Source organism: Pelophylax lessonae (genome assembly GCF_965119305.1).
Source record: "Pelophylax lessonae genome assembly, chromosome: 6".
NCBI classification, from domain to species: Eukaryota; Metazoa; Chordata; class Amphibia; order Anura; family Ranidae; genus Pelophylax; species Pelophylax lessonae.
This window is the reverse complement of record NC_138773.1, coordinates 246,764,012-246,791,952: the sequence shown is the minus strand read 5'-3', so window position 1 is coordinate 246,791,952 and position 27,941 is coordinate 246,764,012. Positions and strand designations below refer to the sequence as shown.

General features: G+C 44.3%; 2 protein-coding genes across 4 annotated transcripts in view; one reads left to right on the top strand and one right to left on the bottom strand.

The window, feature by feature from the left end:
* Positions 1-27,941, bottom strand: part of ATF2 (activating transcription factor 2) — a 186,344-nt gene that overhangs the window by 37,576 nt on the left and 120,827 nt on the right. For all 3 annotated transcript variants that reach the window (XM_082260775.1, XM_082260776.1, XM_082260777.1), the window contains one exon: positions 11,800-11,905. In XM_082260775.1, coding sequence (XP_082116901.1) covers positions 11,800-11,905 — 106 coding nt within the window. The remainder of the gene's footprint in view (positions 1-11,799; positions 11,906-27,941) is intronic.
* On the top strand, positions 708-3,528 carry LOC309557910 (uncharacterized protein; the record flags this gene model as incomplete). Its single annotated transcript, XM_082260774.1, has 2 exons — positions 708-1,332; positions 2,041-3,528. The coding sequence occupies 2 exons, from the start codon at positions 708-710 to the stop codon at positions 3,429-3,431; spliced, it is 2,016 nt and encodes a 671-aa protein (XP_082116900.1). The 3' UTR covers positions 3,432-3,528.

Here is a 27,941-nt window from a genome sequence, read left to right as displayed (position 1 = left end):
GAGGTAAGTTCAGCCCACCTGCTAACTAGCCCCTTCATCTCCTTTACATGATGGCAGAGATCTCCATCTTTTCCATTAATGTTAGGAGCATCAAGGATGCGTCTAGAAGACAGGTGGCGCTGACATTTCTTTCCACACAGCAGAGTGATGTCTACATGCTTCAGGAGTGTGCCCTACCCTTCTCGAGGAGGTACACTCATCTGTCCTCCCAGTGGACCCATGGTCCCTCCTACTGGTCCGGGGGTGTCGATTGTAAGTCTGCAGGGGTAGCCATTCTTGTCAGGGGTGGTCGTTTCACGGTTGACTCCGTCCAGGAGCTCGTCTGTGGCCGTCTTTTGGTCGTAGACGGCTCGTGGGCGGGATAGCCAGTTAGGCTCATCAACGTGTACGCCTCCCCAGATAAGAATGAGCGACTGGAGCTTTTCCAGACCCTGCGGACCCAACTCGTCACCACCAGGGCAGTAGTAATCGGCGGTGATTTTAACTGTCCGATTGAGGAGGATGGGCGCAGCTCCAGCATGTACGCAAAGCTCGACACCACGTCTAGGCTGCTCAAGGAGATGATCGCGGAGGCTTCCTTGAAGGACGCCGTGGGATCCATGGGGAAAGGTTCCGTGAACTATTCGTGGTGCCGTCCTGATGGATCCGTGCGTTCTAGGATAGACTTCGTGCTCACCTCCAAGACAGTCAGACATCGCGGGTTCTCCATGGTCCCCTGCTTTTTCTCTGACCACAGGGCCATTCGCTTTCGGGGTGACCTGGGCGAGGGCTTTGCCCCCGGTCCGGGCTCCTGGAAGCTGAATGGTACCCTGCTGGAAAATGAGGAACTGCTGGAGGAACTCAGGGAGGCCTACATTACCTGGAAGGAGGACAAGAGGTTCTTCAGAAAGGTAAGTGACTACTGGGAGTTTGTGAAAGTCAAGCTACGCAGCTTCTTTCAGGCAAGGGGACGCCAGCAAGTGTGTGCCAGGAAGAGGGAACTCGGGAGACTGCAGCGTCAGATGCAGTCCCTGCAGGACCTTCACCACTGCGGCTGGGACGTTAGGCAGGACCTGGAGGACACCAAGAAGAGCCTGAAAGGACACTTCGAGGAAGAATCCAGGCACCTCGTCTTCCGTTCCAAGGTGGAGAATCTTGAGAAAGGTGAGAAATGTAACTCTTTCTTTTTCAGGAAACTCCACTCAGGACACACTCCCTTGTCTGAGCTGCGGGACGAGACCGGAACACTCCAGAAGGGGAAGGAGGCTGTGATGCAAGTTGTCAGCGACTACTACACCAACCTCTACTCCCCGAAAGAAACAGATACGGCTGAGGCCGACAGGTTCTTGTCAGGTATCACTAACCAAATTGATCCTGCAGGTATGTCGGCAATCAACGCCCCCTTGGCGCTGGAGGAACTGCACTCTGCCGTCAGATCCTTTAGGCAAGGCAGGACCCCGGGCTGCGACGGTCTCCCAGCGGAGCTCTATGTAGCGCTGTGGGATCTCGTTGGCCCGGACCTGCTCGAGCTGTACGAGGAGATGGTGGTGGAGGGCACAATGCCTCCGTCGCTGAGGGAGGGGATGATCACGATTTTGTATAAGCGTAAGGGGGAGAGAGGGGATCTGAAAAATTGGCGTCCCATCTCTCTCTTGAACGTGGACTACAAAATCCTCGCCAAGGTTCTGGCCAACAGGCTGAAATCTGTCATCGGACAGATCATCCACCCGGATCAGACTTGCGGCATTCCTGGTCGCAGGATTGCGGACAGCCTCGCGCTTGTCCGGGACACGGTCCAGTACATTCGAGGCCGCCGTGTGCACGCGGCCCTGGTCAGTCTTGACCAGGAAAAGGCCTTTGACCGTGTCTCCCATGAGTTTATGTGCAGAGCTCTGCGCAGGTTTGGTCTTGGGGACATGTTTTGTTCGTATGTGAATGTGATGTATAATGACATTTGTAGTACGGTGTTGGTGAATGGCTGGAAAACTGACCCTTTCCCTGTTCTCTCTGGGGTCAGACAAGGCTGCCCTCTCTCACCTCTGCTTTTTGTTTGCTGTATAGAGCTCTTTGCCGAATGCATCCGACAGAACCCAGAGATCAGAGGGATCACCGCACCGGGACCGGACAGAAGGGTTGTCAAGTGCTCACTCTATATGGACGACGTAACGGTGTTCTGTGCTGATCAGCGCTCCATCGACTCGCTCGTCCAGACCTGTGAGGACTTCGGCAAAGCTTCAGGGGCAAAAGTCAACTGCGGGAAGTCAGAGATCATGCTCTTCGGAAAGTGGTTCCTGCCTTCTTCTGCATCAATCCCTTTCAGCATCAAGGCGGACTTCATCAAAATTCTTGGAGTTTGGTTTGGAGCTGAGGGCGCAGCCCTGAAGTCTTGGGAGGAGAGACTGTCCAAGATGAGACAAAAGTTTGGACTATGGAGCCTCAGAGAACTCACCATCGAAGGGAAAACACTGGTACTCCGCAGCGAGATCCTCCCTGTGTTGCAGTACCTCGCCCAGGCCTGGCCCCCCCGGGTCAACACCTGCAAGGCCATCACCAGGGCGGTGTTCCACTTCATCTGGGGCTCCAAGATGGACAGAGTGAAGCGTGCAGTCATGTTCAAGGAACCCCTCAAGGGCGGTAAGGGCGTGCCCGACATCGCAACGTTACTGGGGGTGTTCTTTGCCTGCAACTGCATCCGCAGAACTTTGATTGACAGAACTTCGGACTCTGGAGGCAACTCCATGTCCCGTTTTTTCCTCCTGCCTCTCTGGAGGTCCCTTGGATGGGACAAATGGGACAGCTCCATCCCCTACAACTGGGACACTCCTTGGTACTACTTGGACACTTTCAAGTTCATCAAGGAGCTGGGGCTACATGGAGTTAAGCCCGACTTGTGGAAGCCAAAAACTATCTACAAGTTGATCAGAGCATCGGACATTGCTGAGACTGTTCCAGGCCTCCCTTCAGCCACTTGCAAAGTGGTCTGGAGGAATGTTTCTTCAAAGAGACTCACCAACAGGCATAAAGATCTGGCGTGGATGGCTGTCCAGGGGGGTTTGCCACTCAGGACATTTATGCATGCCAGAAACTTGTGCAGATACAGGCACTGCCCCTTTTGTATCATCCATGAGGAAACGTCTTTCCACGTTTTCTGGGAGTGCTCATTTGCACAGAACCTGTTGAGGGCCTTGGAACCTGAACTTAGAGACTTTGTTCCACAGACTGCCATCACACATTTTGCTGTGCTGAATGGACTTTTTCACGGAACATTTTCCCAGGAGGACATTGACAACGCCTGGCGGGTGTTGTGCTGCTTTAAGGACGCTTTATGGTGCGCCAGAAAGCGCCTTATCCACCAGCGGGAGAGGATGTCCATCAAGGACTGTCGCAGACTGGTTCACAGTCTGCTCAGAGACTATAACCTGATGGATCTCATGGAGGAAGAGGAGGTCTGAAGATTTCCCCTTCCCCCACTCTCCCTTGTGTGTCTTTGTCCATTCAATAAAGCTTCGGGCCTGTGATTTCATTCCCCTCCCCTTACCCCCCTCTCCCACCCCCCATCACACCTGTTGCTTTTTTGAAATGTTTTAGTATTGATACAGTTTGAGTAACGTAACGTATAGACACTGTTATTTAGTTTCATGCTTCAGGGGTATTGCGGCGTCATGCATGATGTGATGGCACGGGGTATCCTTACTCCGCACACCACATCAGGCATCATACCGCAGAATGAATGTATGTGATTGAATGTATTTATTAGTATGACCGGAAATGTATTGTAATGTAGTGTATTTATGCGCTGCGTCGCAGTACATGGGAGAATGTACCCCGACAAAAGTATTGTTTTTTGTATATCTTTTATGCAAATAAAGATTACATTTTCAACAAAAAATCTGGAGACTTAAGGCAGTTGCCTTTACTCGATCTCTGGGCAGGCTGGTGAATAACAATCTCTCTGGCAGCTGGGAATCGAATTCCAATCTGTGCCCCCTGGTCACCAGATCCAAAATGAAAGGGCTCGAAGTGATCCCCGTCCACTGTGAGAGGAAGGCCCTTAATCTTCCTCCCACTCTGCGGCAGGAGTCATTGTAGTTTGGCGGGCTGTTGAGGAGGGTTAAACAAGACCCCCCCACCTCTGCCTTTGTGGCCAATCCAATGCCTCTTGGGGATGGCCTCCTTCTCTCGTGGACCCTGCTGTCCGCCCCCCCCCCCTCAAAAAAACTTTCAGGGAGTCGGATATTTTTTTATTTTCTGGAAACGACTTCTGTCAGCCATACGCTCCAGAGCTTCTTGTAATTCGAGGCCAAAGAGTTGGTCATCTGTTAGGGGAAGACCACAGGGGAAGACCACACATATACGTAACGGAAGAAGAGTCCCCTGAGCATGTCCTAAGCCAGAGACTTCTTCTGGCCAAATTGATCAAAGCCGAGGGGTCCTAACTGCCATTCTAACCGACTCGGCGGAGGAATCAGCCAGAAAACCTACTGCCTGGAAAAGAAGTGGGAAAGATTTAATGATCTGATCCCTTGGTGTCCTGGCATACAGGTGAGTCTGTATCTGGTATCTGTGAAAGCCATAAGGTTTCTGGCTACACAAGAAGACACTAAGGCCGGTTTAAGACCAATAATGGATGCCTCCCAGGCCCTGCACAACAGGATATTCCCTCTCTTATCCATTGGGTCTCTAAGCGTACCCATGTCATCAAAGGCTAGATCCATATGCTTGGAAATTTTTGAAAGAGGCGCGTCCAACTTAGGATACTTGTTCCAAGGCTGCACCGTGTCATCATCAAAAGGAAACCTCATTTTCAGGTTACTGGAGAAAAATGGTTTCCTCTCATGATTCTCCCATTCTAATCTAATTGTATCTAGTAGAGAGCTGTGCACAGGAAAAACCCTGGCCTTCTTCTAATGCATTCCTTCATACATAAGATCATGTTTTGATAATTGAACCTTCTCCTTCAAGTGTGACATAGACAGCTTTTAAACCAATCAACATCTTCTAGTGACAACTTGTACCTAAAGCCCCTGACAGATTCCCTATCCTTAGGCTCTTCCCCCAATCCGGATTCCTCCTGTGAGGAATGGGGAGATGAAAAAAAAAAACAAAGAAATTTCCAAGCTCAACTTACCAACCAGCCTGCGACCAACCAAATTGATCTGTCCCAACAGTATGCGTTAAAAACAGGGGTTACGTTTGCACATATTTGCAAATACATGCGCAAGTCACAGAGCCCCGGCAAGGCACCCCATTTTCTGTGGACCTAACTCTAATTTCTGAGTCTCCAACAATAGAAGCACATGCATTAAATGGACAGGTGTAACCCCACTATTTGGTATTGCATCTTTTTCTCCTACTTATAATAATCTCAAATTTTTGTCATGGAGGAAGGGTGATACCCCCCTTCTGGCTCATACCCTGCATAGTGGTAAAATAATGCCTTTAACCCAATCGATCTCCGCTTGCCATAATCCATCTGGAGCTTGGCTAGAATATACCCAACTAAAACATTTTATAGACAAAGTGTCGAATATCAGGGAGTTGACTAGACTCAAAACAGCCTTTGAGTCACTGCTGTCTCAGACTGGGAGACCAGAACATCAGTTATCCCAGATATATTGGATTTTAATACAAGTAACTCACCTGAATTCACCATTATTCCTCTCAAAATGGGAATGGGAATTGAACATTCCTTCTGACGATATTGAATGGGGCAAAACATTGGCGCTTTCTTTTAAAATGTCTACCTCCTCTATTGCCCAGGAACGTAATTACCGAATTGTGTCTAGGTGGTATCGCTGCCCTACTATACTGCACAAAATACCTGACACATGTTGGAGGTGTCTCCAGGCACCTGGTAACATGTCACACATCTGGGGAACATGCCCGCACATTGTTCCATTTTGGGATGCAATCCTTAACATACATGAAAAACTTACTGGGGACAAAATTCCAAATGATCCTTGCATCCAGGATCATATAAAACAACCAAGACGAGTCTAATCCGTCATTTCCTGTCAGCTGCACGAACTGTTGTCGCTAGAAATTGGCAACAGCAGAAGTTTCCCTCTCTTTCGGATTGGGCTTGTGAAATGGACAAGTTCGAACACATGGAAAGTATGATAGCATGGGATGTTGGTAACAGCGAACTTCATTCCATTATGTGGACTGTATGGCTACATTTCCAGTTCTCAGCCGAATTTGACGGTTCGGGGCCTTCTCATGGGTAGAATCCTTCCCCTTCCTTTATGTTGCCTCTACTCTCTATTATATGCCATCCCTGTTCATTTTTCCTTCCCTTTCTGCCTTTTTTTTTTCTCTCTCTTCTTTTTCGTTTTGATTAAACGTGATATATTCTTAATTACCTCATCTCTTATGTAGGAAACGAGTGTATGGAACAGAATAGGGAAAACGTAACTCCGGTTTCCATACCTATTTTTTCCAAAGCTTGGAGATATGTTTTGTTTTGTATTGTGTCTTGGCAATACTGTCTTTCTATGACCATGGAATACTGCTCCTATGTCTATTTGTTTAGCTTACAAAAATGAATAAAATACAGATTCAACATACATGGACAGGTGTAGGGCAGATAAACCTGTAGGGAGCCCACCCCTTCTTAAAAGCACAGTGAACACCCAGCCCATAGCACTATGGCAGCAAAGGTGTCAGTGAGTTGCCTGGTCAATATAATTTATAGTACAAAAAAGTGGGTACTGCCCTCACCTGTAACTGGTCACTGCAGCAAGGAGTATTGGAAAGGCAATGCATATGAAAAAAAAAAAAAAAAAACATCAAATTTCCAAGCTCAACTTACCGTGCCTTTAAGAAGGGGTGGGCTCCCTTCAGGTTTATCTGCCCTACACCTGTCCATTTAAATACTTGTGCTTCCACTGTTAGATACTCACAGAAAAAAGAGTTAGGTCCAAAGAAAATGGGGCTCTGTGGCTTACGCATGTATTTGCAAATGTGTGCAACTAAACACCTGTTTTTAATGCATACTGTTGGATAGGTCAGTTTGGTTGGTAGCAGGCTGGTCTATAAGTTGAGCTTGGAAATTTCTTTGTTTTTTTTCATATGCGTTGCTTTTTCAATGCTCCTTGCTGCAGTGACCAGTTACAGGTGAGGGCAGTACCCACTTTTTTGTACGAGGAATGGGGAGACCTAGTCTCCTCTTCTGGATCCTCCCTTTCTGCACCCTGTGGCGGAGCTCCTATCCGAGGCCTGACTCTGAGTGGGAGTCCACATCTTGTCAATCAGGGTCTTGAAGAAACTAAAAGGTAGAGAAAAGAGAAAGCCCATCTCTAACTGAAGTGAGCATCTTTTGAGAGGATATAGTTGGGTCATCCTTCACTAAACTGTATATGCACGTGCGGCAGACCACTTTACTCCACGAGGAGCTTAGCTTTGCCCCGCAAAACTGCACATTTTCTCTTTGGTAGTAGCGCCTGGACCTTGTCCAGAGCCTTGGTCTGCAAACAAAACATAAAAGAAATCCTAGTTTGAGAATCAGTCCACCTAGATCTCCAAACACACCCCAGTGCAGGAGAGAGGAAAGGTGCTCCTTCACCAAGCCCCACAAAGCTTATGATGGAGGAGAAAAAGCCCCACAAGATATGCAAGAGGGAAGAGTCCCCAGGCTTACCTGAGAGGTGCTGGTGCCAGAGCCTGCGTCCGCTGCCTGAGCAGTAGCTGCAGGGGAGTCCATCCTGCTGGATTGGCAAATGCGCTCTCCTTCCCACTCCTGCTCGGCTAGCCACGCTGCCTGCAAGGACGCTGCCATTCCGGGATGCATCCATTTTGGGGGCGGACAGAGACCATCCCTCCTGCTCCCCTGACATCATCAGCAGTCTTGACCCTCCCCAGACACTGAGGACAGGAGATAAGCAGCCACCACAAACCTGCAGGTATGAGGTATCGCACTGAGCAGGAGAAGGCTGTATAGGATTCTCTACCAAGTCTCCATAGGACAGACTATGATACCCAAAGAACCAGGTTCCAGGCACGTTAACCCACTAAAGTAACACTAATACTGAAGGGGGAGGACTAGAAGACCACCTTTTATCTGGTGGGGTTAACATGTTTTCTGTCCTGGTAGGAGGAGTCCTAGGTTTCATGGACGACTTGGGGAAAAAAAACTATTCAAAAGGACAACTGTCAGTCAGACTCTTAAAATAAATTTTTTTTTTTTTATAGAATTTTTTTCTTTTTTGGAAAAGTGACAAGAAGAGAGCTATTAATGAAAAAAACATATCAAACCCTATCTGGATATCATTAAAAGGCATGCAGGAGACACAGAAAAAGAATGGGAAAAAGTTTCTGATCTAAAGAGGCCAAAACTTTTTCTGCATAGCACAAAGTTCTTTGTGAACCCAATTCACCAAAGTGAAGAAGAGTGGTGGTAGCATCATGCTAAGGTGACGTTTTTTCATTGGCAGAGACTAGGAAACTGGTCAAGATTGGGGGCAAGATGAATAAACCCAAACACATAGCAGCTCTAGGGCAATCGTCTCCAAATCTCTAAGAGACCTACGCATGGGCAGAATTTAACCTTTCAGTATTAAATTATTGACACGTATAAAATGTTTTATGCATGCCCCAGGCGTAGCACTTTTCCCTCTATAAAAAGGGATTGTAAACTTTTTAAAAAAAATAATATTTCTCTAACTTACCTTCTCTGTGCAATGGTTTTGCACAGAGCAGCCCCGATCCTTCTCTTATGGAATCCCCCGCCAGCACTCCTGGCTCCACCTTTTCTGCGAGTGCCCCCATAGGAATCCGCTTCCTAAGGGGCACTCGTGCGGGCTTGATCCTGAGCCGTGCTGCCTGCATCTATAGGCACGGACAGTGCGGATTGGCCCTCCCCCACTCCCTCCTCACAGGATTTGATTGACAGCAGCAGGAGCCTCCATTTCCAGTGAGAGGGGAAAGAGCGAGGAGAGCTGCTGCTCTCAGGCACAGTGTTGGATCAAGATCGGGCTCAGGTAATTATAAGGAGGAGCTGGGAAGGGGGGGGGGGGGATCATCTGTACAGAAGGTTTTTAGGTTTTTTACCTTAATACACAGAATGATTTAGGGTAGGAAATACCTTAAGCCTTTTAAACCACTTTAAATCTGCGCTATGGTTCCTAAACAGCATTGGCAGATAACTGGCCCCATCGCCCTCTACTGCTATTGGACAAACACTTGACAAAGGAGATGCCACCAGTTCTAAGTGACAGCTCAGAGGAGAGGGAGCATGATGAAGGGAGCATACAGAGTCCGCACAGCCCCCCCCCCCCTCCTTTGCAAGCTGCCAACTCTCCATCTAATCATGCCCTGTCTGCTCCTTCTCTGCTCCCTTAAATGTACCTAAAACACTAGCTTGACTGCGCCCAGACCCTAATGCTATTTCAAGAGGAGATAAAATATCAGGCTGTAAACTGTAACAGATAAAATATCAGGCTGTAAATATCTGGCTTGTAAATAGCAGCAGCTGCAGAGGAGGGCAATCATTAAAAAAAACACAAGCCTAACAACACAAGTGACCTACTACACTATTCTCTCTGAGACAAGTGTAGTATCTGGCTTGTGTTGTTGCAGGCTTGTGTTGTTGTTGTTTGTAGTATTTAATGTACAAGTAAGGTAGCAGAGGAGGTATAGACTGGGCAATATTACACAGAGGGCTGCAGAAAGTAGAGGGTGTGGGAGCTTCAGTGCTGGTGTACTCCCCCATAAGAACACCCACAATTTTGGCTTCAGCCTGGGAAAGAGCCACAGCCCGCCCTAACATTAATAAAAATTTCAGTTTTATACCTAAACACTGCTCAGATTAGAAACTGTGAGAAGTGTGATGTGCACTGGATCCCCTGGATCCCCATTTAACAATCATTTTATACCTGTGGTGATACCCTAAAAATAAATGTAAAACACACAGCCAAATCTACACAGAGTGGCATAAACAATAGAACCTAGTTGTCTTATATATGGCAAGACTACATAATTAATGTTACCAACAGTTCCATTCTATTCTGAATGCAAGAGAAATTTCATCAACAAGAATGGGCAAAAGCGAATTGCAGGATCCAAATGTGCAAAGCCGGGACGAAAATACTTGCAGCTGTAATTGCAGGCAAAAGTGGTTCTACCAAATCTTAATTAATTGGGTGAATGCATATGCAACCAACAAATGTTTGCACTTTTTCAAAATTAACTTGTATTACATTAAAACATTTTCACCATTTTAAAATGTTACAGTGTAACTAAAGGCAAAAGTGCATTTTTTTTTCCTATTTGGATAGAGTAAGGGAGGGTTATATTAAGCCCTATCATTTTTTTTTTTTTTGCCATCTGTGTCCTATTGGGGATATTTCCCTTCACTTCCTTTCCCATAGCCAAAACAGGAAGTGGAAATCCCTCCAAAGTGAGGAAATACCAGGGTGTCTCCAGGGGCACCAAAACAAGAGTCCCCCATTGGAAGATTCCCCTCTCAGTGTTCTGATGTCAACCCAAAATGTGGGATTTTCTTCTTCCACTTTCGATGATAATGGTAAAAAGGATAACTAGAGAGAGTGAATCTCTCCAACAGGGGCACAGACAGCAATATAATCTAACAGAGGCTCTAATCTCTCTTCAATCTATCCAAAACTAAAAAAGATTTTGCCTTTAGTAACACTTTACTAAAGTATAAATTAAATGGTAAAAATCACATTTCAATCTATTTGAATTTTAGGTGCAGTACCAGAAAAGCAGGAGTGGGAGAAGTCCAAGTGTTCTTTGGCAGTCCCTATTTATTTAAAAGAGAAGTTTGGGATTTTTTATTTTATTTTTTTTAAATTATACTTACCTAGGTGGATGGTCCAATGCTGCATCTGTCCCCTGCCGGCTCTAAGACCGAGAACCGTGCAATCAAAGACTGCTGATCGCTCGGTTCTAAGTTCTCTGGAAGCAGAGAGCTGGTGACTGTCAGTTACCGACTCTCTGCTCTGCCTCCCCCCCCCACCCCCGTCCAGTCTCCTGGGTGGACCCCAGACCTTTCCCTAGCCAGGACCGGCTCTGTGACGCCAGCGGACAGTGGGCTTCAAGCCGCTATTGGCTGAAAACTGGTGATCCACAGGAGAAATACAGCCAAACGAGCTTGACTGTACTTATCCTTTAAGAAAAATATTTTAGGAACAGTTTAAGCCATACTCGTACCCATCAAACTCCACCCAACAATGCCTATATTTGGGCTACAATCTTAATTTCCTGTAGGGACCAAACATTAAAACAGTTGTAAGCTATGACATCAGTTACCTCCAAACCAGCCATACATCAAAATTCTGTGTATGTATAACTGAAATATCACATTTTTAATTCAAGGCGTGGGAATAAATTCCTTGTTCAGGCAGCATGAATCCCAAACCAATGAAAATAAACTGTCAAAATCCACATTCATATATTTTTATGCATCTTTCTCCAGGCACTAGAGAGGCTTTTGAGTGTGTTCTGCATATGTTAATCATACTCTACACCCCATAGCTGAAATACAATAGCTTGAGGGATCTTCCACATACAATACTAATTAAACAGTGTTTATTGAAAAAAATGTTTAAAAGCTTAAAGTGCTAGAGACATACAGTGGAGTTAATCAAGTGCAGCAAAAAAATATTACTCAGAGGAGAGTGGAAATTAATTCTGTTTAAACAGCATCTAAATGTAGCTAGCAATACCCTTCCCCTATTTTCAATATTTAATGTTAAACACTAGAAGTGTATGTGCACCTTCCTGTATTAATAGAAGCGTGGTTCATTTTGGCAGTATTTCACTGACGTAGCCCAAGGCCATGGGTAATGGAACATTACTCACTATGATAGCCAGATTTCTTCTGCATGGCGGTTACAGGGCAATCTTTATGAGCCAGAAGAAGCTGTTTCAGCTGTGCCACTTCATTTCTCAGCAGGGTGACTTCATTCTAGAGGTAAAGGGGAAAACTTTCTCTTTAGAAACGAATGGAAGAAGTTCTTAAAGTTCACAGAAAAGTGCTAACATCCATACAACGGGCTGATGCATTTCAGAACTTTGCAGTATTTAATACAACTTTATTAGAGCATTTACAGAATATAGCTTCACAAAATGTACATATTCCTTTACAAACACTTCGACTGAATCAACGTCTACTCATGAGAAACTGGCTGTCAAAATTGCTGCAACTCCACCCATCTGCCAAAGCATATTGGAGGGGGACCTGTTGTCCTCGATTGTTTACTTTTATTTTAAGGGCTCGTTCACACCAAAACGTGGTGCGGAAAAAACACATTCCGTGTGTGTATCCCGAACCGCGTTCAAAATGCTCTGGGTGTGTGATCTGCTATGGGTTTCAAAGTAATCCTAACACCCCCCAAACGCAGTGTGTTGCCTACACCAGATTGCATGGTGCCACAGTTTATTTTTTAAAAGCAGTACATGCACAAGTTTTGTTGTGATCCAACAGCACTGCACTGAATCGCACAGGAACTCAGGCCATTTTCCAGCGTGATTCAGATGTGAACTGACCCTTAGTCCCCGTTCACATCGGGCCATCTGACTTGCGATTTGACATGTCAAATCACATGCCAAATCGTAGCCCAATAATAGCAACGGCATCGCCGACTTTGCCGCACTGCACCAATTTCCAAAAGTAGTTCCTGCACTACTTTTGACGACTTCAGGGGAGATTTCAATAGACATCTGTGCATGAACCCTTACAGATGTCTTTCAAATTGCCCCCCAACTCACAATGAAATCGCGCTGAATTCAGATGATTTTAAACCCGCCTCCAGTGTGAATGAGGGCTAAACCTGAATGAAACTTTCAGTTTAAATCAGCAACATTCTTTCCAGGTGCAGCAAAACAAAAAGGAATGCAAAGTTTTAGGCCCCTTTCACACGGGCACACCGCCCGACGGAGTCCATTCTGCTCAGCGGGGGATCGATCCGCCAATCCCTGCTGAGCAGGCGGATAACAGCTCTGTCTCCGCTCTGTGTGCGGAGAAGGAGCTGTCAGATCCCCGCTGTCCTCTATGGGGAGATCGGATGAGAACGGATTGCCGGTCCGTTCTCATCCGATCCCATCCGATCCTCCAGACGGATGGAAAATAGGGTTTCCATCCGTCCGGATTTCACGGATCTTGGATAGCAGCGGGTGTTAGCGGACATGTCTCCACTGACACCTGCTGCCCCAAAGGGATGCATGGAGCATCCGATCAGGTCCGCCTGAAAAACTGACAGGCAAATCAGATCGGCTCGCCCGTGTGAAAGGGGTCTAAAGCCCCGTACACACGTACCGATCGTCGGCCGAAAAGCTTCGGCCGACGACCGATCTGCCGATTGTAGGCTTGTTAGTATGATGCCTCCGACAGCGCACATTCGGCCGAAAAGAATCTGTCATGCAAGCATTAAAATTTTTGTATGCCGACACCAGAGCGGCCGATTGTTCGCCAGTTAGTACAGATTTCGGCCGACAGACCGCAGATTTGCAAGACTGGGCATGCTCAGAAAAGGAAAAACACAGGGAAAGTTAACCATTACATGACATCACTTCTGCAGTCGGCTGTAGTCGGCGGACAAAATTCTTGTGCAGTCTTTTGCACTTTTCAACAGACACCGACAGCCCTGGACAAAAGACGGCCGATCGTTCGCCGACGATCGGTACGTGTGTACGGGGCTTTAGAGTCTGTTTTCTTTAGGGAAACAACCACATCCTGAGTAGAAAAAAACTGTTCTCTGCCAGCAAGCTGCAGAGAAACACCCTTGCCCTATGTGTGAAAGCAATGGCCTCTCTGCAAAGATTTGATTTACTCCATACTGAACTTTATAGCTCTTCTGCTGATTGGAGAGCTCTAGCTGTGACTCAGCAGGTGGCATCAGATCTTTGCACAAAGAATACTTCTGCCATGCTAAGAACAACTACTACTACTCTGCTTCATGCTGGCAAGGCATAGGCTTTTCTACTGAGGTTGTAGTGATTTTTTAAAAAAAAAAACAACTGTAAGGGCCCTTTCACACTGAGGAGTTTTTCCAAGTGCTTTTGTGTTTAAAGAAAAAAGCTCCTGAAAAGCTAAAAAAAAAAAAAAAAAAAAATGCTTCCCTTTAAAATCAGTGAATGTTTTCACACTGGGGCGATGCACTTTCTTTGCGCTGAAAAAAATCTTGCTTGCAGCATCTTTGGAGCACGTTTGGGGAGGTAAAATAACCTCACCAAAAACACTCCTCTCCATCAAAATGAATGGGAACCGCCTCAAAAGCGCCCCCACTAAGCATTTTTGGTGCAGTTTTTGAGTCATATGTTCTTTAAAAACTGCACAAAAAGCTCCACTAAAGCGCTCTATTAACGCATTTTACTGGCAGTTTTGAAGCGAACCAGTGTGAAAGTGCTTTAAGGCCCCAAACACACCTAAGTGATTTCCTGCTTGAAGCTTGTAGCTCTAAATGCTCAACAATTCATGCCTGTTGCTCAGAAAAGTACATGATCTTCTTTTTGGCAGATTACAAGTGATTTTGGCCCCATAGACTTCAACAGAAAGGCCTGATTTGAGCGTTTTTTTACAAGTGTTTTGTCCTTGTTTTTTGCTCAAACAGCAACCATCCACCCCTAATTTTCCTCTCCCCCCCCCCTAGTGCTTTTTAATGGTTAAACAAAAACGCCTGAAACTGTAGAATACTTGTAATGCACTTTTTAAATGCTTTATTAAACAAAACAGATCATGATGAATCACGTTTTATTATACTCGTATCCAAGGTGATGGATGATGATACTAGCAAAACATGTGAAGAACAGCAATGAAGGGTATGGATTATACATGGATGTACAGCAATGGCAAAGCAATGGTAACATCAGTACATGCATGTTGTTAAACAACATGAATGTCAACAATAAATACAAGTAAAGTAACAATACAGTAAAATACATGATGAAACAAAATTGATGATGTAAAATTTGCTTCATGAAAATCTTAACGCGTTTCGTGTAAAAACACTTATCAGGAGCAGGTGTAGTTCGTGTATCTAGAGAAAATGATGTATATAAATACATGTATATATAAGATAATCATGTATATGGCTGTGAAACAGCTCTATGTGCCCAGCCCTTATATTGAAACTCACAAGTTTGTTCCAAGTAGAGTTGCAGGATGTGTAGAGATGTGCCATTGGAGGGTATGCCTGACACGGGAGCTGAGGGGGCAAAAACCTGCACACGTAGGTGACTGTAGTGTGGGATCTGTGGATGCTGTGAATCCTCATGTGGGGACCACCAAAATCTCCAATTGACCACAATGGGTTTCTAGAATGATAATATCATGGTATCATAATAAAGTATTAAAGATATAAGAAGCTTAGCACGTATGCAAGTAAGGAGAGATGGTGAATTGTCCATGCCAGAGAACCAAGCTGCCAAGGCCAACAGCCATGGAGTGAATAGAAAAGTAATAGATGAAGAGTAGTTGGAGTATAGAGGAGTGCATGAGCCGTGAAGCAGACTAAGAAAGAGAAAGGAGAGTAACAAGAGTGCAAGGGTGGATGAAAGGCAAAAGTGATTGGTGATGGACCAGTGAGAATGCATCCTGCAACTCTACTTGGAACAAACTTGTGAGTTTCAATATAAGGGCTGGGCACATAGAGCTGTTTCACAGCCATATACATGATTATCTTATATATACATGTATTTATACAAATTTTTTGCCTGTTTATTATGTATTCGGTCTGACCAGACTATCGAGGTTGAGCAGCCCTCCCCACCCCCCACATACACCTGTACTCAATCAGTGTCCACCATCAAATGGATATAGGAGGAGTCCCCTGTAGTGCATTTGCACATTTTTCCCAGCAAGGAGTGTTGTCTCCAAGGGTTAGAAGGGCTGGATTCATCTCTTTTTCATGGATAGTGTAGGACCCACTGATAATGGGGTACTTTGACGCAGTAGTGGGCTTGAGCACGATATGGCCATATGGTGGGACCAAACCCCCATTTTTATTTATGGACTCTCTTCAGATTTGGTAGTAATTTCTCATGTATAATCCATACCCTTCATTGCTGTTCTTCACATGTTTTGCTAGTATCATCATCCATCACCTTGGATACGAGTATAATAAAACGTGATTCATCATGATCTGTGTTGTTTATTATGGTTGCACAATTATCAGTCACATAGGGCCACACATCTCATACAAAGTCCCAAACTTCAAAATGTTTTTTATCGTGCGATAATAGGGATGGAGGCACATGTCTTTGTGTTGCCTCATATAAAGTCCCAAACCCCCTATTTTTTCTTTGCTTTTAAATGCTTTAGAAACACTTGCACAAAGCTGAATAAAACACTTTAAAAAAAAATGCCCGAAAAACTCTGGAAAATAACTAAGATCAGGTGTGAATGGAGCCTAAGGCTGCATTTACACCTGAGCGTATCATTTTCAGTCTTTTTTTTTGGGCGTTTTATGGGGCGTTTTTTGCAGGCGTTTTGATTTATGTTAAAAAATGGGTGTGTTAAACGGGGTGGAGAAAAACCTGTGTGTTTGAAAAACGCCTGTGAAACGCCGGTGAAAGGCCGATAACAGCGTTTTAATGCATTCCTATGGGACCAGAATAGCTCTTGATCAACCCAAAAAGAAGCTCCTGTACTTTTTTGAACTACAGGTGTTTTGCTTCAGGGGACAAAACCCTCAGATGTAAACAGGGGCCATTGAAATGAATGGGATTTTGATTATTGGGCGTTTTGGATTTGGATTGGTTGGGCGTTTTATGGGCTGAAAAACGCTCAGGTGTGAACAGGGCCTAAGCCTTTGTTCTACTGTTGTTTTGATGCACTTGGATTGCATTGTGCGGATTTCAATTACTAGTTCAGTTGGACTTTTTATTGCAAGATATAAATAGGGGACAACTAGGCCTCCTGTTATTGCAATACAAGAGAGAGAAAGACCCTGTGGTGGCAAGAGACAAAGCCAAAAACTCTATTGGATGTCTTGCCAGTTTTATAAGATTAAGCCCACTGGCATCCATCTATAATGGAGATATCAATTTTGCACAATGAACCTTTAGGAACACATAATGGTAATACACATTAGGGCTGGAAAATTGTCAACAAATATCAAATGCGTCCATATTGGACATCCAGAGCAAATTGCATAGCTTGATTATTTTGAGTCATTCCTATAATCAGTGAAAAGATATGAAGGCTATTAAAAATAAACCGTTATCTCCTAGATTAGTCAAACAGACCCCTGTAATGTACATTTTTGCAACCCTGTAGCAAGGCGCAGTTCTTAGAATCACCTGAAATTAAAGCAAACGTAAAACAATATGTAATTCAAAATTACCTTCTAATTCACAAACATGTATTTGACTAATTTCACAAAGTACTAAACTGATATACAGTATACTGTATTTTCTGGAAGATTGCGACATTAAATAGAATAATGAAAAAGGAAAAAAAAAACAAATAGTGATATTATCATTTATAAAAAAAAAATAATAGAAAACGTTTTCATACCTGCAGTAGAAAAACTACATGTGGATCCAAAACTTTCACTTTCTTTAAAACAAAGCTTTATAAATGTGCCCTGTTGTGTCGAATGGCACTTTTCCACTGCAAGTACCAGCTCGGCTCTACTCGGCCCTGCTTGGGCCGGTTTGCTTTTCCACTGCTGGTACTGCATGGTACGGTGTTGGATCGGTTTCGGTATGGTACGGTATGGTTTGCTTTTCCACTAAAGTAGTACTAAAGTTAAGTGGGTGGGATAACAACAGGGTGGGTGGGATTCTCTGACCAATCAATGGCTAGTAGTGACTGCATGCAAAGAAAATGGTACCGGGTATGGTACCTCTTGGAACCACAATCGAGGTGGTAATGTTTTAGAGAGCTGTACCGTTCGGTTCCATGCAGTGGAAAAGCGCTGCCGTAACGTACCAAACCATTCCTACACCATACCATGCGCTACCAGCAGTGGAAAAGCACAAAAATACTCTGTATTTTTTTGTTTGTACCTTGCTTTTGAAATGAATAAAAACGTTTCTGTTAAAAAAAAAAAAAAAAACTGGCTTATGGCTTATATTAGGAATAAAGTGTGAGGCAAGACTCTTACAAAAGCTGTAAGAGATGACACTTCAGACTTCCAGAGCCAAGTACAAGAATGTACGGTAGTCAAGGGAGTAACCCTCTCCCATAAAATGGACATAATCAGAAAAAAAAAAAAAAAGAGAAGCGCCCTTTTATCTCTCCTAATATTGAGTCAATAACTCACTGCACAATTGTTTACTGATTTATTTAGAGTTTACTGTTTTTCCTATGATTTAAAAGAGATGTATGGGTATTTTTTTTTATCTATACTTACCTAGGTGGATGCAGCATCAGTACAATGCTGCATCTGTCCCTCGATGCCTCTACACTGAGAGTCGAGCGATCGAACACTGACGATCGCTCGGTTCTCACAGCTCCCCGAGCACAGAGCTGCTGTCAGTCACAGCTCTCTGCTCTGCCCTCTCCTCACTCATTGGAGTGCTGGGCCATGGAGGGGACGGGAGCCGCTGAGAATCTGAGCTGGGTGCCGGTCCAAGCATGTCAGCGGATCCTGACTCCATGGTCGTGATGACACCCAAGACTGGATCGACTCTGTGACGTCAGCAGAGAGCCGACTTCAGCCTGCTCTCTGCTGAAAATGGGTCGCAGGAGTACAGAAAAAACTGCACTCCTGGAATCCACAGGAGAAGTACAAACAAACAAGCTTTGGCTGGACTTCTCCTTTAATAACATATATAGTAAAACAATGACATCAGAATACAAAAGCACACCAAAATTAGAAGACAAATGGCAAGCTTTTGCATTTTCAGTAAAGAGATAAGCCAAATTCAGAAACCAGCCCAGTCATTTATGCTTCACCACATAAAATATTTGAGGAATGTTTATGTGCATAGAGAATCAAAGTTTATATCAGATATTTTCTTATTTTCATACAATTATCCAGGGATTGCAACATAATGCCTAAAAAATTTGGTGTTGCATAGACAAAGTATTTTTTAAAGTCAATGACATTTTAGCTCAGCTTAAAGCAGTTGTGAACATACAATGTTATAGACCAGTGATGGCGAACCTTGGGACCCCAGATGTTTTGGAACTATATTTCCCATGACGTTCATGCACTCTGTTGAGCATCATGGGAAATGTAGTTCCAAAACATCTGGGGAGCCAAGGTTCGCCATCACTGTCATAGACATTCTAATGAAGTTATAACTATGCAGGCATTGTAACTGCTGATATTTCAGACCTTTTTTACAAGGTTAAAAAGTTCTGTCATGTAACCATGCATTTCTTCTTACCGATACTGGGGGGCGGGGTTACAGGACACTGTGCAGACACTCCGTGTGCCTGTATGCCATAGTCTGCTCAGCCTGAAGCAGGATGCAGGCTGTGCCTAAAGAGGGGGTGGGTTCAAGAGGAAGGCTGTGATTGATCGGAGGGCATAATGGCTGAACAAAATACCTAATACAGGCATGCTTTGTGTCTGCACAGTGTCCTGTAACTCTAAATGACCAGCCACGGATGAAAACTGACCACGCAAGCACAGATCACAGTTTAGAACAAGGAAGAATGGTGACTGGCAGGATCAACCTGGTACTTTAGATGGAATATATATGACAGTAATAGATACTATGATTTATAGGATACACATACGTGAACACATACAAGGGAAAAAAAATATTTAGGGTAACATACATTTTACACCATGGCATAGCTCTTTTGGGATTAGCTAATTACATTTGCCCCTATCAAATGTGCATACATAGACTTGGACCTTTAGGGCTTTAACTTGTATAGAAACAGCATGTACAGCATGCATTTTCAATGTTTTCCAACCTTCAGCTCCCATTTGAGGCTATTTAACTTCTTCCGGCCGAAAAGACGGCTACAGCGCGGGCTCTAATTTCCGGGAGGCCGTCTTTAAATGGCCTCCCAGTGACAGGCTCCCCGCGCGCTCCCGCGAGCGCGCATCGGGGAACATCTGTGTCGGCTGTGTTCCTTGGACACAGCCAATCACAGATCGTGGTGAATGGCCAATCACAGCGGCCATTTACCATGTGATCGGACCATGCAATGAGAGATGATCTCATATGTAAACATATGAGATCATCTCTCATCGCCAGCTCTCCTTCCTCACACAGAGACTGCAGTGTGAGGAAGAGGAGAGCCGATTGGCGGTAAGGGGACACAGAGGAATGTGATCAGGGCACTAATCACCAGTGCCCTGATTACATAAGAGGGAAAAAATGCCATAAGTGCCCACAGTGCCCGCCATCAGTGCCCATAGTGCTGCCAGTCAGTGCCCATCAGTGTCTGCTCATCTAGGCACTGATGGGCACTGACTAGCAGCACTATGGGCACTGAGTGTGGGCACTGATGGTGCTGCCCATCAGTGCCGCCCATCAGTGCCACCCGTCAGTGTCCATCAGTGCCACCCATCATTGTCGCCTCTCAGTGCCCATCAGTGCCGCCTCTCAGTGTCCATCAGTGCCGCCTCTCAGTGCCCAGAAGTGCCACCTATCAGTGCCGCCTATCAGTGCTCATCAGTGCCGCCTATCAGTGCTAATCAGTGCGGCATATTAGTACCTCCTCATCAGTGCCACCTCATCAGTGCCAATAAGTGCCACCTCATCAGTGCCCATCAGTGCCCATCAGTGCAGCCTATCAGTGCCCATCAGTGCCGCCTCATCAGCGCACATCAGTGAAGGAGAAAAATTTATTTATTTTCAAAATTTACTCACAGAAAATAAGAAAAACTTTTTTTTTCCAAATTTTCTGTCTTTTTTTCTTTTTTTTGTAATGCCTCGTACACACGTACCGATCGTCGGCCGACCGATCGGCCGTCTTTTGTCCAGGGCTGTCCTGTCCGCTGAAAAGTGCAAAAGACTGCACAATAATTTTGTCCGCCGACTGCAGAAGTGATGTCATGTGATGGTTAACTTTCCCTGTGTTTTTTCTTCTCTGAGCATGCCCAGTCTTGCAAATCTGCTGATTGTTGGCCGAATTCTGTACTGACTGGCGAACAATCGGCCGTTCTGGTGTTGGCCAACAAAAAATTAATGCCTGCACGACAGATTCTTTTCGGCCGAAAGTGCGCTGTCGGCTGTCGGAAGCATCATACTAACAAGCCTACAATCGGCCGATCGATCGTCGGCCGAATATGTACGGCCGACAATCGGTACGTGTGTACGGGGCTTTAGAGATAAAAACCCAGAGGTGATTAAATACCACCAAAAGAAAGCTCTATTTGTGTGAAAAAAATGATAAAAATTTCATATGGGTACAGTGTAGCATGACCGCGCAATTGTCATTCAAATCGTGAGAGCGCTGAAAGCTGAAAATTGGCCTGGGCAGGAAAGTGGTAAAAGTGCCCAGTAGGCAAGTGGTTAACACAGACACGAACAAGAGAGATGGCTGTCACTTTAAAGAAGCTGCTAGCAGGCTTTAGCAGGCTTCAGCACTCCTTGAAACTTGATAGAAGCCTGCTAGCAGAATGTTTAAAGTGATAGGCAACACTTCTAATTCGATCTGTTCAAAATCCTCAAACTAAAGCTGAAGGGTGCTTTAAAACCTTGAACAAAGCTGCCCCTGAAGCTTGCTAAAAACTTTGCAACTAGTTTGTAAAAGTTTTCTGGACACACTGCTATTACAAAAATTTCAGTCCAAAAGTTATCGGAGTCAGACCGCTGTAACAAATAAAAGCGACCTATAAAAGCTAACAATCGTTATAGCAGACACCCTGCTGCCCCCATTGCCTAAATTCCAACTCTGAGACACCCAACCCCCCGATAAGCCCCGCCAGAAGTTTATATATATTTTTTTTAATACTTGTTTCAGAAAACTTAGGGTCCTTTCACACGGGCGCAACCGCCGATGGAGTCTGTTCTGCTCAGCGTGGGATCGATCCGCCGATCCCCGCTGTGCAGGCGGATGAAAGTTCCGTCTCCGCTCTGTGTGCAGAGACGGAGCTGTCAGATCCCCGCTGTCCTCTATGGGAGATCGGATGAGAATGGACCGCCTGTCCGTTCTCATCCGATCTGATCTGCCAGACGGATGGAAAATAGGGTTTCCGTCTGTCTGGATTTCACAGAAAGGATCGGAATCGGATAGCAGCGGGTGTCAGCGGAGATGTCTCTGCTGACATCCGCTGCCCCATAGGGATGCATGGAGCATCCGATCAGGTCCGTCTGAAAAACTGACAGGCGGATCGGATTGGATCGCCTGTGTGAAAGGACCCTATAGGTTGGTTAGGTGACACACTGGGGTTTAATTACTAAATCTGGGGAGTGAAAAATCAGGCTCATTTCTGCATAGAAACCAATCACCTTCAGGTTTTATTGCCAAAGCTTAATTGAACAAGCTGAGGTTAGAAGCTGATTAGTTTCTATACAGAAAGGAGTCTGGTTTTTCACTTTCCAGCTTTAGTAAATAAACCCCACTGAGTCCTCTTCTTTCCGATGATTCTCAATGATGCAGAGATGTCATGATATCAGTGCCCCTTTTTGCGCCATTATACAGCAAGTGCAGGAAGCCATGGTGACACCGCCTAATGGGGTCAGTCCATGATGTCCTACAAGCCTGTCTCCAGTGTTGAATGACACTGGTTAACCCGAAAGACTGAAGACGCTTTGTGGCAAAAAGGCAGTACTGCCGGAAACAGTGCCAAAGAGGAGGTGGGTATTTGAGCTGCTTTTAAATTTTAAACCTGGCCTGAGGCTAGGTTCACACTGCTGCAATGCGATTTTTGAATCTGACTTTCAGTGCGATTATGTGGTGCTATTTGAATGAGGTTTGCATATTCTTTGGGGTCAAAATTGTGCTGGAATTGCACCAAAGTAGTAAAGGAAACTTTTTCCAAAATGTTTCCATGCTGAGTTGCATTGATGTGAAAGAACACCATTGAAAATAATGTCTATGCGACTCTGAATATCTGAAATCACACAAGTGTGAACCAGGCCTGAGGGACCTTACAAAAAGAGCACAGAGTTGGTTTTTAAGTAGGACTTTGTTTTAAAGGTTTAAAATGAAGAAAAACATACATAAAGTAAATGTATTTTCCTTTAATTGCCCGTTTTGGAGAAAACCCATACAGAAATACAGTAAAATACTTTAAAAGTGTATTTATGGCCTAAATGACAAGCACACAATGAGGTTACTGCCTTTAGTCTGACTAAATTTGTACTAAACATAGCCATATAGCCACTACTTTCAATGCATACTTTAGTTTTTTTCTGAGTAGTCATTTTAACTAAGAATCCTGAACTAAAGATCACCCATAAATTCCAAGTTGGTTAACACCTTCTGAGCCTGCACAGCACACATTGCAATGCAATTAATACACTGGATTTCAAAGAATATAGATTTTTAATAGGCTTAGCTCCAATGGGTTAACTTTCACATAAAATCTTTATGAGCTGTTGAGAACTGGCTGCAAAGTGAAGGTAAATCATTGCAGAAGATGGCGAATGCATTGAAAGTGGAATAGACTGTATAGGCTGAGCAGTAAAACTAATGCAATAAATAATTCAGTTTAGGCATGGACCAAAACTTTTGAATTTACATTTTTGTTTTTTTTTTGCACACATTTTAAAATCCAACTATTTGCACCTTTCTGGCTGTTTTTGCTGTGTAAAACAGGACAGTAAATTTATAGATATTATAGATTTTTTTTTAAATTTGTGGTTGCAAGGGCTCTTCATCATTTTGAGCAAAGAAAATATTAACATTTTGCTTGTGACCATGTGCTAATTGTAGAATTGTTGGAAATGTTATGGTATTCCACAATTGAATGTAGGCAACAGAAGACAAACTCTCTTCTCTAGTTTACGTCCAGGGGTCCTTCTTTATGATGCCGTAACCTCCTATTGTTGGAGGCGACACCTCCAGTAGGCAGATCCTCTCTCATAGGCTCCAGAGGCAGGAAAACTCATGGAGGCGGTGAGTAGACCGGTGCCCAAGAAGATACCGGCGGGGAAAATGCCTGGTCCCCAGGGCAGGAAGATAGCTTGGCTCATAGAGGAAACTATGACTTTGATCCATTACACTGCGGGATGTTTGGAATAAGGTGTTTGGAATCAAGATTGATTGATGTACAATGCACTATTTAAATTTCATTTTTGCTTGAATTCGGGTTGAAACATTGCCTATTTGTTACAACAAGTAGTAAATTAGAGGTTGCATTGTATGCCACTAAATGGCGTACATATGGCATTACAAATTTAAAACATATCTTTAGGGTGGGGAAATTATTGTAATTGTTTTCTTTACAAACTATACATCATATACAGCAGTCTATGCACTTTTACTATGCACAACTGCACTATACAGTCACGGCCCAATACTGTACATATTGGTAGACTTTCCTCTTTCTCCAACCCCCAATTGTGTGTTTGTTGCAATGTTGTAATATACAGAAAGGTAACATATCTAGCTGTTATGTTATGCCTCCTTACTCTCCATCTATTTGGAAGCGTATCCCTGCAAGTCAATGGAACAGTGGCAGTCCTAACTGGGGGAATTGACCAGCAAGCAATGGGAGATAGCATTGGAGGTGGTGCATGATAATTCCTTAAATACCTCTCAGCACCTTTCCCAACTCTACATCTTGTTGAGAGTACACTATACTGTTAACTTATTCAAGATGGGACTTCTCCCTGACCCTGCCTGTCCTAAATGTGGCAGGGACCATGGATATCTTATCCATGTGCTATGGCGCTGTCCAAAGTTACATAGATACCGGGAAACCATACTTTCTACCATTAAACAAGCTTTTTAGTGTACTATACCCCTGGACGCCAAATGCTGTTTATTAGGTATGCTAGATGATGTAATATCAGATGCATTTGTTAAGGAAACAGTCTCCAGAGCCCTGTTTGCTTCACTGGAAAGGTAGTTCCCTTCCAACCCATAGAGAATGGGAAACTTATATGGGCACCACTCTCAGCTATAAACAGGTCATCTACCAACATAGAGGATGCCCATTCAAATTTGAAAAAGTATGCGGTGGATGGTTAAATATTCCTGGACTGGCCAAGGAACTGGTCACGGATAGATTGCTAGGGTAATGTGTTGCTGCACGTTACTTGATGAAATGCGACACTCCAAGTCAATGGAAATGTAATGTAATCCACGTCAATGGAATTTTGTATGCCAATTTTTGTAGTTGGTTGATGTACACTTTGGGGGGAGAAGTGGGACTTTGAACGGCGAGCATCAACTGTATTCATTTTGGACTGGAATTGAGAATCGGTAGAGTGTTTTTAATGTTGCAACCATATGCAATAGAGGTATTTGGATATCTGTTTAGTTCTGGAACCTGTAGGTTTGTACGAACCTAATAAAGTTTTTCTGACAAAAAAAAAGGAAAATAGGAGGTTGTAGATGTTAGATTCATCTATGGCCTATGTCGCAGAGTACAGTGACTCTGGTCAGGTGACTTAGGTTAGCTGATATTTTAGAAGTATTTATCAGGGTTCAATCTGTAAGCTGAACAAATTCGAAAATTAAGAATAGCTTTGGTTAAAATGAGGTTTGAACAGCGGTTTTCATCTATACTTCCTGGATATACACAATAACAGACAGACATCTACCCTCTGCAACATTTGTTGTTTAGCTGACTGGGACAAGCAACAGTGCCTAAAGACAGTTGTCTTCTGTTTCAATTACAGTGTGTTTATATGAAGAAAGCTAAAACCAAAGCAGGTCCATTCTATTTATGAAGAACTTGGGTTGTGTTCTGCTTGTTCAACATGTAAATCTTGCCTATGATTGCATCTTTAGTGAAGGACATTTTTTAGCCTACTGAATAATATAAGTAGCAATGGGATTTAAGTCCCACACAGGGACTTTTTTATCTTGTCAAGAAGTATAGTCACGAGGAAATAAACAGTCATATAAATGTGATTTATCCCTGCTTTTTTTTGGATTGTGGGTAGCAAATCTTTTTTCACCATGGCTTCTGATATTTCTCCTACTGAGGTCCAAGGTTACTTGTATTGCTTGGGGCAAGGGGCTAGTAACAAAATATATAGGACATTATGTTATCCTGGACATGGCAAAAGAAGAGCTTTGGCCATGCTGAGCAAAGCAGCAGGCCTACTTTAACATAGCCCTCCACAGCAGCATTTACTTAAAGGGTAACTCCACTTTCATGGGAAAAAAAATAGCAAATAAAAAAATATATAGTTATGGTGTACAACTGTAACGTTATATATTGTAATTGAAAGTTATTAAAAATTACTTTTCCTCTTCAATCCGCAGCAATGTATTTTTCTATAAAATACATTATATTATATTACAAATATGGCAACCTGGAGGAGTTCTGTACACAGAGGATGTACAGAAAGCCCCCAAAAATGTGCAGTCTTGTTGGAACAGGAAGGGGTCATCCCCAAACTGTTCCCACAAAATTTGGAGCATGAAATTGTCCAAAAAATTTCTTCGTATACTGACGCCTAACGAGTTCCCTTCACTGGAACTAAGGTGCCAAGCCCAACCCCTGAAAAAACAACCCCACATCATAATCCCCTCTCCACCAAATGATTTGGACCAGTGCGCAAAGCAAGGATCCTAAAGATATGGATGAGTGAGTTGGAGGAACTTGACTGGCCTGCACAGAGTCCTGATCTCAACCCGATAGAATTGGGCTGAATTAGAGCAGACTGCGAGCAAGGCCTTCTCCTCAAACATCAGTGCCTGACCTGACAAATGAACTACAGGAAGAATGGTCAAACATTCCCATAGACACACTCCTAAACCTTGTGGACAGCCTTCCCAGAAGAGTTGAAGCTGTTATAGCTGCAAAGGGTGGGCCAACTCAATATTTAAACCTAAGGACTGAGACTGGGATGCCAATTAAACTTTATGTGTGTGTGAAGGCAGATGCCCCAATACTTTTGACAATATAGTGTACCGTGTATACTCGAGTAGAAGCTGAGTTTTTCAGCATGTTTTTTCATGCTGAAAAAGCCCCCCTCAGCTTATACTCGAGTCACTGGCTCACTTACTTTTTAAAAATGGCGCCGCCCGGCGCCGACATGTCACTGCGCATGCGCCACATGCCTGGGAATAGCCGAACGCGTACGAGCTTTCCCGAGCATCAGCGGTGCATGCACGGTGACGTGTTGGCGCCGGGCGGTGCCATTTTTAAATCGAAGGCGCCTCACCGACATTTCCTCATACAGTGCTGCGGGCATGGTACAGGACATTCTCCTGTACCATGCCCGCAGCACTGCATCTCCTGTGCCATGCCTGTGCCTACAGTGCAATGCCTGTACCTACTGTGCCATGACTGTACCTACTGTGCCATGCCTATACCATCACCTGTGCCATGCCTATACCATCTCCTGTACCATGACCTGTGCCATGCCTGTACCATGACCTGTGCCATGCCTATACCATCACCTGTGCCATGCCTGTACCATCACCTGTGCCATGCCTGTACCATCACCTGTGCCATGCCTGTACCATCACCTGTGCCATGCCTATACCATGATCTGTGCCATGCCTATACCATGATCTGTGCCATGCCTGTACCATGACCTGTGCCATCTCCTGTACCATGCCTGAACCATCTCCTGCACCATGCCCGCAGCCCCTGTTTTGTGTCTCGTGGTGGTCCAGTAGCTGCTGCATTTCCCACCCTAGGCTTATACTCGAGTCAATAAGTTTTCCCACTTTTTTGTTGTAAAATTAGGGGCCTCGGCTTATATTCGGGTCGGCTTATACTCGAGTATATACGGTATATGCTGAGGAGGGATAAGCAATTAAAGCAAACCTGCTGCTTTTCCCTGCATGAGCAAAGTACAGTTTTTTTTAAGCTTACAAACCATAAACCGAGGAAATATAAAACTGTTAGACAACCAATAACAACATTGAAGATACTGTATCTTTAAGATAGAGAACCTTTACACAAATATAAGAATGTTATAACCTAAAAGTCCCACTCCCGCAACAAGATCAA